Consider the following 12,519-nt stretch of genomic DNA (forward strand, 5'->3'; position numbering starts at 1 on the left):
ATGTTTGTTCAGTGTCTCTCTCTGTTCACAGTAGCTCGGTACAACCGCACCAGTTACTTCTACCCCACGTTCTCGGAGAGCTCCGAGCACAGCCACCTGCTCGTGTCCCCCGTGCTGGTGGCGAGCGCAGTCATAGGCGTGGTCATCATCCTCTCCTGCATCACCATCATCGTGGGCAGCATCCGCAGGGACAGGCAAGCCCGGCTCCAGCGCCGCCACCACCGCCACCGCCGCCACCACCATCGCCACCACCGCCGCCGCCGTCGGCGCCATCGAGAGTACGAGCAGGGCTACGGTGAGCTGCTGCCCGTCCCCGGGCACCCCCAGGCCCCCTGCCCGATTGTCGCCCAGGTGGCAGCAGGGAGGTGGCGGCTCTGCCATGGGCGGGACAGGGTGGTCAGGCTGCATCCTAGAGGTCCTGAGTGATCAAGAAGAGCCCAGAGGCACTCACCACAATGCCTCAGTGGCGGGGGGAGCCCAGCTGTCTGCCAAGGGTGAGGCTGGAGGTCAAAGGGCGGTATAGGGCTTCTCCTCAGCCCTGGCCACCGTGAGACCAGGCCTGCCTGTTCCCGCCCTTGAAGCACCAGCCTGACCCTTGAGGAGCACAAGGCTCCTGCCCAGAGCGTGCCCACCTCCAACAAGGAGCCCAGTACCACCCTCGGCCTCGCCTACCCCCGGACGGAGCCAGCCAGGCTCAGGGTGGCCAGCCTGCCCACCTCACAGAGCCCGACCCTTGCCCTCCACTCTTCCTGCTCACCCACCCAAGACGCCTCCTTCCTGCTCCCTCCTGCCTCTGCATGCGCTCTTCCCTGTGCCTAGAATGCCATTCCCCGCCACCTCCCCATCTGACAGAAGCCTGCTTGTCCTTCCAGAGCTGGCACAAATGCCTCCTCCTTTTAGAGCCTCTCTGCCCCTCCTCACGCCCTCCCCTCAGGCAGGGGTGGTCCCCACTCCCAGGACTTCCTGAGCACTGCACCCACCCCCCAGCAGTGCCCTGACGCTGGGCAGCTGTAGCTCTCCTCGCACTGAGCTCACAGCCCAGCACGGGCCTAGCCCAGAGGGACCTACTCCGCAGCAGAGGAAGTCACCTCCCCATCGCATTTTCCCAGCAAAATTTGTGGTAGCCCATTTTAAAGACCAAGAGCTAGAGGGACTTGTTGAGTGGCTCGAATGTGCCTGAGCCTGAGCCTGGGACTTAGAACTCAGGAGAGAGGGCCAGGGGAATTTCCAAGACTGAGTGGAGAGGTCGACCTTGGCCTTGAGAGAGAGAGGCCTCGGGGCAGGCTAGTCCGTCCTGAGTGCGTGGTGGGGCCATGGGGCCAGTGCCACATGAGCAAGTCCCCGGCCCTGACTTCAGAGCAGGTGGGGTGACTGCAGGCCACCGCCAGGCTGCTCTGGGCTCAGGCCTTTGCTGCCTGATGCTGACTCACTGCAGCCCCATGGCCCTGTCGCCGTGGAGACCCTGCTGCGGGGTTCCCGCCTCCCTGCCCTCTCCTCTGTTCTCAGCTCTGGCTTTGGCATCTCCTTGGGGCCTCAGCAGGAGGCCTGGAGATGCTGATGCCCTGATGGCATCCCCTGGCCTTCAGGGGGTACACCAGGGACTGCCAGGAGGCTTGGAAAGAAGCCAGGGGGAGGGGACACAAGACCCATGACGCTCTGATGAGCAGCAGCCTCCTGGCCATGGGGGACCCTCTGTCCTTCAGATGCCCTCCCTTGCTCCAGTGACTCAGCCTCCCATCGCTCTGGTGGCTTCTTCTCAGACTTGCTGGTAGATTCCTGAGAAGAGGAATCTCGAGGTTCCTCAGAGCCCCACCCTGGGCCCTGGGTCCTGAGAGAGGACCCACCCCTGCTCCATCTCACACACCCTCCAGCTCCAGGCCCCACCCATCCTCCTCACCCGATGCCCCAAGGCTCTTACGTCTCAGAGGCACCTCAGACCCAGGGTCCACAGCAGCCTTCATCTCCACTTCTTACCAAGCAGCCTCAGGAAAGTCACTCAGCTCTGTGAGTCATCTATACAATGGGTACATGGGGACCCGCCCCAAAGTTATTGTCAGGTCTAAAATAGCACAGCACCTGGTTTATGAGTACGTGCCCAGTTCATGTTAACTATTTTCATTATCTCTCCCCCTTGAGACAACCTGCTTTGGGGTCACTAATGCTGCAGCCCCCACAGCTGCCAGCAGGTGGCCTGGTGCCTGCAAGGCCTTCTCCATGGGACGAGCACCATGATTGAACTGTGACCTCTGCTCAGTGCCATGCAGTGGCTCCCTGTTGCCCTCGGGGCAAAGTCAGTCCTCCCCTGCCTGCCCACAGGGCCCTTCTGCAGGCTGGCCAGGTGCAGAGAGAGGCGCCAGTGAATGTCTGAGAATGAATGAAGGAGTGAGTGAATGAAGGAATGAGGCAGAGAGACTGGGGAAGAAAGGCGGGAGGAAAAAAGGAAGAAGAGGGAGAGGAAGAGAGAAAGAAATTTGTTCTCTTTCCGTAAGAAAGATCCTGAGTTTGAGCTTTAGGAGATGGATCTGGCCCTCTCTCACTTGCTGGAGGTTTAGAGCAAGTGACTTCACGTCTCTGTTTCTTCATCTGCAAGGAGGCACCCACTGTGTCCCTCTCTCAAATCCCTGTGAGGGTGAATAAGATCCTGAGGCTACTGCACAATGAAGCTTATGGATGCAAGTTCCTCCTCCCTGCTCTCTGGAGCCTGTGTAAGGTTGCTAACCTTGGACTGGGGCTGAATAATGAACAGAGGTATACCTTAACTTGGGTAAATAAGGGGAGAGAGAGATTTGGGTCTCCCTGGACTATCTGGGTGCGTGCTGATGAGGAGAACACAAAGGAGGGTAAAGGAGAAAGAAATTTGGGGAGTTCAGGTTGGGGGAGTGGAGTTTCTTTCCAGCTGTTCCTTGAGAGCTCTGCCCACCTGGATGTCTGGGGCTGACCTGGGTCATCGCAGGACTGGGGTCTGGGCTAAGTGAATGCCTCAGGGTGACCTCAGTTTCCCTAAGATACTCAGCCTGTGGGGGGCCCAAGGAAAGTTACCCCAGGGAGACAGAGGTTAAGAGCAGCGTGGTTCAACCCCGTCGGCCCTCAGGCGTGCCCACCAGGAAACAGCCTCAGCTTTCCCGAGGTCCAGACAGCTCTGGCTGCCCCCCGCCCCAGCACACAGTGGATAGGGCCCTGCCCGCCAACTCTGGTGGGACTGGGACCCAGCACCGGAGCCCAGTGGCCAGCCACTGTGCCGCTTCTCTTCTCACCCAGTTATTTCATGCTCTCCTCTCTCCTCAGTTTCTTCCCCAACTCCTTCCCCAAATTCTCATTCTTCAGCTTGTGACCTGAAAGGAAACAAATCTCATTTCAGCATCTTCTCAGCATGTTATTGGAGTCCTTTCTCCTAGCAGAAGCGTAATGTGTGATCACTGCGGAAAACCTTTAAAATACAGCAAACATAAAAAATTAAGGGTTCTGTTCCTGTCCTCCAAACAGAGCCACTGTTTGGAAAGTTTTCTTCTGAGAGCTTTCGTGGTGTCTGTAGATAATCCTGGGATTGTACCCGCAGATGGAGTTTTGTATCCAGATTTTTCCACTCACCATTGTGTCAAGAGTGGAAAGAGAGTTTGCAGAATGCAAGGAGCAGTCTTTGGGGTTGTACAGACTATGCGTGAATTCCAGCTGCACACTCTACCAGCCACGGGACCCTGAGCTCTTGGCTATAGAATGGGAAGGGGAACCAAACAGCGGTGTTGACCTCAAAGAAAGGTCGCAACTCCCTCCCAAAGGAGACAAGCCCCGCCTACTTCAGGCCCCACCCTCTGAGGGGAGGAGCTACCTGGGAGGCCAGGGCGGTCTGGAGACCTCACAGCTCAGCCATCTTTGCAGCTCCCACTGTCCTCCAGCCTCTGCCAGACCTATTGGAAACTGGGAGGTGGAGAGCTTCTAGGGTTAGAAGCCAGGACATCCAGTCACCCTCTGGCCCTACCAATAATTTGCTGTGTGGCCTCTGTCAAGTCACTGATCCTCTCTGAACCCCAGCTGTAGAATGAGAAGACTGTACTCCGTTGGCATTTCCTAAGCAGCGTTACTAGGTCTAGGAAAATAAGATTCTGTTGGTAGCTGCTGCACAAGCACAGTTAAATCTGTTTCTCAGCTTCAGGACATTTCAAGAGTCTTTGATGTACTTGCGCGATAAAAACAACAACAGAAGACAGTGTCGTCTGTCAAGTCGCCAGGATTCATCATAGAAGCCCCGTTTTCTCCCTGGGAAACCTAAAGGGAGGGAGACCTAACCCCAGAGACCTCTGCAGTACTCATTCCCCGACACTTCCTCCCCGTTTGTCATGCCCCAGCCCTTCTCCACAGCTCAAAGCATCCTGTTCACACTACAGTCTTCTTTCTCATCTCCCCGCACCCCCACTGCCCTTGACCTGAGCTGTTCTGTTCCCTCTGCCAGGCTTGCCCCGTCCCCCTGGCTAATTTCTAGACAAGATTCAGTTCGGAGAGCCTTTCCTCCAGGAAGCCCTCCCTGACCTCCAGGCTGGGTCGGGCCCTTCTCTGCTCCCACAGCCCTAGTACAACACCTATCAAAGCTCATGATGTGCTTGCTCACGACGTGGCTGTCCCGAGGACAGGCTGCTGGGCACCCTGGGAGCCCCACCAGGCCCGGGCCAGCTCTGCTTCCTCTCTGACCACTGCCAACACACACCCAGCAGAGCACTGGCATTCATATTCTGGGGCTCACTGAGGGGATGAAGGCAGCTGTTCATGGTGAGGGAGGGGCAGGATAGTGAGCTGGAGAGAACAGAATCTCAGTGGCCGCAGGCAGACTCTCTGGCGCCGGCCTGAGACCCAGGCCGAATGTCCGTCCATTCCCTGCAGTGTCCGACGGGCACACATACGGCCGCCCGAGCCACAGGATGCGCTACGCCTGCAGCCCCGCCGAGGACTGGCCTCCGCCTTTGGACCTTAGCTCTGATGGGGACGTGGATGCCATGGTGCTCCGAGAGCTGTACCCAGACTCTCCACCCGGGTAAGGAGGCCACGCAGGGGCGGCAGGAGGGCCTGAGAGGGCGGGGCTCCGGACAGGAAGCCCCGCCCCCACGGGGACTGGCAACACCCCAGATGGTACAAATGCGGAACACATCGGCTCAGTGGGCGTGGCCATCTCCTCACCCTCCTGAGCAAGTGAGGTGGGGCGTGACTCAGCAGATGTCACCGAGGGCCACTCCAAAAGGCGAGAAGAAGGAAAGTTCAGTTGCTCCAGGATGGGTGAGGAGCTAAGGTGGAGGGTCCAGCCCAAGCCCCTTGGTTGCTGCTCAGTTGCCCAGTCCTGTCTGATTCTTTGCGACCCCGTGGACTACAGCACACCCTACAGCGCACCAAGCTTCCCTGTCTTTCACCATCTCCCAGAGTTTGCTGAAATTCATGTGCACTGCACTGGCGACACCATCCAGCCATCTCATCCTCTGTCACCCTCAGTATGAGCCCCTGAAGTCCTGATCACACCCACTGGGACAGGTGTCACTGTCTCCAGTTGCGCTCATGGCCCACCAGGTGGCCCTGTCCTGGGGGGATTCCCTTCTGGGTCCTGTCCTGGCAGCCACTCTCAGGCACCTCACCCACCACTTACTGCTGCTAAGTCGCTTCAGTCGTGTCCGACTTTGTGCGACCCCATAGACAGCACCCCACCCGGCTCCCCCATCCCTGGGATTCTCCAGGCAAGAATACTGGAGTGGGATGCCATTGCCTTCTCCAATGCATGAAAGTGAAAAGCGAAAGTGAAGTCGCTCAGTCGTGTCTGACTCTTTGTGACCCCATGGACTGCAGCCTACCAGGCTCCTCCGTCCATGGGATTTTCCAGGCAAGAGTACTGGAGTGGGATGCGATTGCCACCCACCACTTAGGACCTGGAAAGAGCACTTCCCATCCAGGGGACCCCCTTGCGCCCTGCACACAGCCCCGTCCTCCCCATCACCTTTTTACTCTTTACCACCACTGCCCCCCCACCCCCACCCCAGGGTCACTGGGAGGGATGGACTTTCCTGGAGGATGGGTGATTTTCTGCCCTGCAGCTTCAGGTTCAGAGGGCCCCCAGGAAGTCCTCCCTAACCCTTGAAGGAGCACTTTGGGGTGACCTGAGACCAAGGAGTGTCTGGCTACCCCCACCAGCACTCCCCACACTGGGAGCCCCACCTGGAGATGCCTCGGCAGTGGCAGCTGCTGTTTTAAGAGATCTGGGACCCAGCATTTGGTGACTCACTCACTTGTGTTCACAGGGACACCAGGCCTGAGTCAGGGCCAGAATCCAGGTCTCAATGTGCTTGGTGCCCCTCCCCAGGGTGTGGAGGGGTCTCACTGGAGTCAGTGGGACCAAGGCCTGGCCTGCTTCACTCCAGGGCAGCCTGTCACTGTGGCTAGGCCTCTAGCCCTGGGGGGAGAGAACCCACTACCTGCCACTGATGCCAGCTCACACAGGGCCTGAGGGAGCTTCTTCTCTTGCAGTTACGAGGAGTGTGTGGGACCAGGCGCCACTCAGCTGTACGTCCCCACGGATGCCCCGCCCCCCTACTCACTGACCGACTCCTGCCCCGAGCTGGACGGCGCCCTGGATGCGGGCAGTGGCCACAGCCCTGGCCGACACCAGCAGGCGCAGAGGCTGCAGGGCCAGAGTGGCCTCCGCACTGTCTCCATGGACACCCTGCCCCCTTACGAGGCTGTGTGTGGGGCCAGCCCCCCATCAGGCCGGCTGCCACTGCCTGGACCACAACCAGGCCTGCAGAGCTCCCAGGGTTCGCCTGCCCCAACCCAGACCCCGGCCTTGGGCCCAGAGCGGATCATGTGAGCAACCTGGTGGTCAGGTCCTGCCGGCCCCTCAGGGCTGAGTCACATCTTTCAGGCACACAGAGGCGTGTATATACACACACACACATACACACACACACACGGATGCTCACATTGCACCCCCACATGCACACATATACACACGACTTGGACAGATGCACACTGACACACCCATGTGCACGCACACATCCAGACATGTCCCTCACGTGTGCAGGCGTGCACACACACACACAGGTCTCCCCCGCCAGATACACAATCCCACCTGTGAAGGTTTCATTGCAGATGAAGCTCTCCTGACCTCCAGTCTCCTCCCCAGCCTGCCAGTGACGCCCCTGGAGCCAGTGCTGAGAGAAGGGGGGCAGAGAAGAGGCTGGGGTTCACTCTGCCTTCTCCCCAGGCCGTCTGCCCTGCCCTCGCTGGGCAGGCTGGGCCCCAACACTGACTCTGCCCCCCCAGAAGCTGCTCAGCCATCCCAGGTCAGCTGCCTGCCCAAACTCACCACCCCCCCCCCCGCCCCCGCCCCCGCCCCCAGGAGGCAGCTGGTCCTCCCAGTTGGCAGGACAGGCCTCAGTGAGGCTCAGCTCCACGCTGTCTCTATGTCCCCACCCCAGGCCAGAAGAGCCACAACACCTGCCACTTATAGGGTGAGGGACACGGGACTGGGGGCCCAGGCACAACCTGGAGACCCTCGCCTCACCCTGCCCCATCCCTAGCCCAGCACCCTCCGTCTGGTGGTGCTAGCGGAGTTATCTCCAAAGCCCCCACTCCAAGCCACAAGTGATGGACAGGGCCCTCAGCGGGCATGCGATGGTGGGGGGGTGGTGGTAGTGGGTCACGGCTCTGTCCATGTCCATCCAACCACTGCCCGGGACTGAGGGTCTTCAAAGAAGATGGGGTGGGGCCTGCCTGGGGACAGGCGCTGAGGCAGAGGAGCAGCCCCTCGCTAGGTGCATGCCCTGCCGACCATTCATGGCCTAAGCTCAAGTGGGCTGGAGACGGACCCCAGGAGCAGTGCTGGCTCTCTGGGTGGGGGCTCAGGGTTGGGAGTTGGGAGCCAGCACCTTCTGGTCTGCCCTTCACAGTGCTGGCGCAAATAAAATCAAGGGGATGTGGGCCCCACTGTGCCACCGCGAGAGGACCAGTGGTTGCATCTCAGCCTTGCTGCTGGGGCTACCGCAGAAAAGAGTACATGGGCCTGGTTGTAAACAGACTTAGACCTTGGCCCCTGAATCCCAGCAATTTCCATCAGAGACCGCGCAGGTAACAGAGCCGATGCCTGCAGACCCAGCCTGCACGAGGGTGGCAGCCCTGTGCCCGTGAAGAGTGTCCCCGCCGGCACCACCAGCGGCAGCCCCCCAACCCGCTCCACCTCCCGCCCCACCCGCTCCTGACACTGCAGCACCCCCAACCAGCCTCCCCCCCACATTTCCATTCCTCCAATAAAGGGCTAAGACAATTTAGTAATCCCTTTCTTAAGAAGAGAGGTGGCGAGGAAGGCAATCGTGAATCTTACTTTCTGTAGAAATAGCGTTGCTTCTGGTGCAGAACTGAAAGGAACCCACCAGAGGTTCTGTAGCCTCCTGGCACCCCTAACTCTGCCCGGGGAAGGGACCTTGTTTACACGCCACCTTTGTGGTGTACTGTTCTGTCCACCTTTGTGGTGTACTGTTTTCTAGGCAAAAAAATAATCTCTTGTCTGTTGTACTGTATAGCCTTTAAAATGCACTCCAGGGCTGAGGTTCTTTTAAGAAACACACCTTGCTTCTGCAACCCTAGAGAGTGCCAGTGTTGCGGGGGAGACAAAAACCCCCACATGCTCGTCAGTGTTGAAGGGATGGAGCCCAGCAGCTTTTCTTGTCCCTGGATTAAGCGCTAAATAAGCAACAGTGTATCTTTTCTGTGTTCAAAATAAATATATCAATAAAAAATGTTGTAAGAAGTAACCTGAATAAGGAGCCCATGGTGGGGTTGGCACCATCTGACACTTGTAAGGAAAGGGTTAAATCAGCACACTGAAAATATGTTACTTTTCTCAAAATCAGCAGTCACTGAAACCTTTTTATTCTTCTAGGACAGCGATACTTGGGTAGTCGGTGATTTACACCAGTTAATTTGTTGTTGTTTAGTGGTTAAGTTGTATCTGACTCCTGGCGACCCAGTGGACCAGCAGCCTGCCAAGCCCCTCTGTCAGTGGGATTTTCCAGAAAGGAATCCTGGAGTGGGTTGCCATGTCTTCCTCCAGGGGAACTTCCCTGAACCAAGGATTGAATCCACGTTTCCTGCTTGGCAAGTGGATTCTTAGTGGATTCTTTAAAAAGCCGTCATTTCTTTTAAACCTCTCTAAAACATGGCATCGATTCTCCAAGACTTGGCCAGTGTAACTGCCGCCAAGACAAGCCATAAACTTGCAGGACTTGGCTCCAGGAACACCAGAAGACTGGCATTTCACTCCACACTCTGACAGCTTTGACTATCAGGAAGCGGTGGGGAAGGTGTGGGGGAGGAAATTAGGCTGAAATGACTGAAATAAGTCATTTTCTCCCCCTCTCAGAAATTTTGTCTCTGCTTTCTATAAGACTTTGCTCTTGGTTGTTGATCCCTTGTCTGACAGGTTCCCTTTCTCTGTCACTCTTCCCTCCTACTCGAATTCAGGTAGAGTCCATTAGCATAGTCCTAAACCCTCAAGTGCCCTGAAAGTGGGGTGCGATCCTGAAGGACGGTACAGCCCTGTCCTGGGTCCCACTGCAAGCCCACACTGCCACCTGCTGGCTGCCTGCCGCCACTGTTCAAAGCCAGTGAGCCAGCCCCTGAAAGACGCAAATTCCCTTCTCCCAGTTTCTAACCCACTGCCTGCGGACACTCGGACACTCGTAGGTAGTTGTAACAGAACTTGTTTTGGTCCTGGGCTTTTCCTCCACCCTCGGGATATTCCATAGGTTTAAACCGTTCAAGCATTCCATTTACAGGAATCATTCCTGCCAGCTCCCCCACCCCCACCCTGCAGCATCTCTCTGCTGCTGCTGCTGCGGCTGCTGCTAAGTCGCTTCAGTCGTGTCCAACTCTGTGCAACCCCATAGAGGGCAGCCCACCGGGCTCTGCCGTCCCTGGGATTCTCCAGGCAAGAATGCTGGAGTAGGTTGCCATTTCCTTCTCCAATGCACAAAAGTGAAAGTGAAGTCGCTCAGTCGTGTCCAACTCTTCGAGACCCCATGGACTGCAGCCTACCAGGCTCCTCCGTCAGCATCTCTCTAGGCACAGCCAGATAGCTCAGCACCTCTCACGGTGTGCAAAATAACCACTCCCCTGTCCTAAACACCATGCTGCACAGCTCAGGTGCCACCTCTGTACCCTGAGGCCCCTTCTGGGAATGAATGTGGCAGCTTTCATGGTGGTGCTGCCCAGCTCACCTGGTACCCATGGCAATCCCAACCGGAACAACCCCACACCCACACGCAGTTCCAAAAGCAAACAAACTCAGGATCCCACAGCCCCCCAGGGGCTATCAAGCTCAGTGTTCTCCACCTCCTCCATTCACAGCATGCCTTGTGTCCACTCTGACACACTATGGCACCACATCCAAGTTCCTCACACTCCTAGGAGGAGACTGGATGCCTCTCTCTGCCAGGGGGCCCTGAGGGGTTGGGCCCACATGAGCACTGGGCAGTGGGGTTCATCGGGGCCCCAAGAAGATGGAAGTGAAGCTAAATTCCCAGGACGGTGGGGACAGGAAGAAGGGCAGGACCAGCCCTGGGACAGGACGGGGGTGCAAGGGGTTGATGAGGAAGGTGACCCCAGAAACAGCACCAGGGAGTGGGAAGTGAAACTGGGAAGGGTGGAGTCCAGGCAGGGTGTTGTCGAGCTGGTCGCCGCTGTGGGCAACTGCACTCCGTCCCCCTGGCAACTCCGAGAGCCAGAGTGGAGCTTGCCTCAGGGTTAGTCAGCCAATGGGGAGAGAGGTGGATTAATCACACACGGCTCTCAGATTCTCAAGGATCATTGTCTGAGGCTGCCCTTCAGCCAAGCTGCTCCACCTTGTGCAGCTGAGCAGCTCCTCTGGCTCAGGTCTTCAGACCGGAGACCTCAGCTGAGGCCATCACCCTGGTCTGTGTGGGCTGCCACCGGGCCAGTAAGCATGGGCACAGTGCCCTCCATGGCCTCCGGGAGCAGCAGGAATCCCTCGAGAGAGGGAGGAACAGGGTGGATACCAAGCACGGCTGACCACAGCAGCCCCTTGGGACACCGCTGGCTTGCACAAGCCAAGACCACCCATGTATGCACACACAGGGGTCTCTCATATCAACTTCCTAGAGACTCTCAGCCACATACTCGTGTGCAGCATCACTCAGTTCACACTACCTGCAGCACACACAGCTCACACACACACACACACACACACACTGCGCCCCTCACACTCAGAGCTCACACACCCAGAGGTCCCACCCCAAGGCCACCCACACTCATGCTCAGGTATCATCGTCAGTGTCCCCCAAAGACTGACCAGGCTTGGGGCACAAGCGGTGGAAGGACCCACAGCGTCATCACCCGAGACAGCAAATGCCCCATCCGGGGTTTGGCTCTGCTGACCTCATAGCGCTCCTCTCCAAGCCCAGGTCAGCTCTCTCAACTGGGACCAATTGCCTGGGGCAGGCCTGGTGTTTTTGGGCGGGGGGGCTGGGCACAAGGGTTGCAGCCCACATATGCCTGTTCAGTGTCTCTTCAAGGACTCCCAGGTCTGCAGGCCTGAGGCCCCGAGGTCACAGCCTCAGCCAGACCACAACAAGGCATCCATCCAGCCTGCCTCCTGGGACCTTGAGCCAGTCCCCATCCCTCTCTCGGTCTCAGGGCCCATGCCCCACCAGCCTACCCTAAGTCAAAGCAGGATGCCAAATGTCCACCAGCACTCTCCCATCCATGCTGACCCAAGTCTCCTACCCAGAAGGGTGATCAGATGTGGCCTGGGCCAGTTACCTAATCTTGCCAAGGTTCAGGATCAGGTGAACTAATGTGTGTCAGAGACTAGCATCCCTACCAGTGGACCTCAGATGATGGATTCAGACTAGCCGCGAGACCCATTCCCAAGCAGCCCTCCCACTGGGAAGTAAGTTCCCAATGGGAGGGGTAGGAACGCTCTGGCCACTGAGCTCAGAAAAGGTGGCAGGAGAGTCAGGGGCTGGGAGCAATGAGACCCTGGGTGCGGCCAGCCCAGGTCTGAGGCTGCTCCGAGGCCAAGCACCTGGCAGATCAGATGCCCTTCCTGGTGACTGGAGGGGCAGGAGGCCAGCAGAGCCTCCTAGAAAGCCAATGATGGTCAAGAACCAGATCTACCTCGGCTGTGTGACTGCCAGGTCACAGCCAGCTCGTGCATAGCCACCGTACCTTCCAACAGGCTCTCCAGACAGCGAGCCACTGAGGCCAGACTCCCATCTGCCTCGGAAGTGTGGAAGGACATGGGCCTCCAGTGGAACTACCCCAAGCACCAGGAGAGAGCCTTGAAAGAACCCAGGGCCTGAGAAGTCAGGAAACAGCACGCAGGTTGCCCCTTCTAGGAACTCACACCCCTTAGGAAAGGTCCTAATGCCAAGAAGCCGGGGGATCTTCTTTAATCCAGCAGTTCCCAAATGCATTTGGCCACAGGAAATTTTCACTCATGGGAGATTAAGAGCCCCCAGACAAGTGCTCTTCGGT

At 57.8% G+C, this 12,519-nt stretch overlaps 1 protein-coding gene across 1 annotated transcript in view; it reads left to right on the plus strand.

The window, feature by feature from the left end:
• BEAN1 (brain expressed associated with NEDD4 1) overlaps nt 1-8,290 on the plus strand; it is a 38,645-nt gene extending 30,355 nt beyond the window's left edge. The window contains exons 3-5 of the mRNA XM_069550023.1: nt 32-295; nt 4,873-5,023; nt 6,496-8,290. Of these exons, the coding sequence (XP_069406124.1) occupies nt 32-295; nt 4,873-5,023; nt 6,496-6,835 (755 nt within the window). The 3' untranslated portion in view covers nt 6,836-8,290. The remainder of the gene's footprint in view (nt 1-31; nt 296-4,872; nt 5,024-6,495) is intronic.
• Nucleotides 8,291-12,519: the final 4,229 nt, after the last annotated feature.

Source organism: Ovis canadensis, chromosome 14, assembly GCF_042477335.2.
Source record: "Ovis canadensis isolate MfBH-ARS-UI-01 breed Bighorn chromosome 14, ARS-UI_OviCan_v2, whole genome shotgun sequence".
NCBI classification, from domain to species: domain Eukaryota; kingdom Metazoa; phylum Chordata; class Mammalia; order Artiodactyla; family Bovidae; genus Ovis; species Ovis canadensis.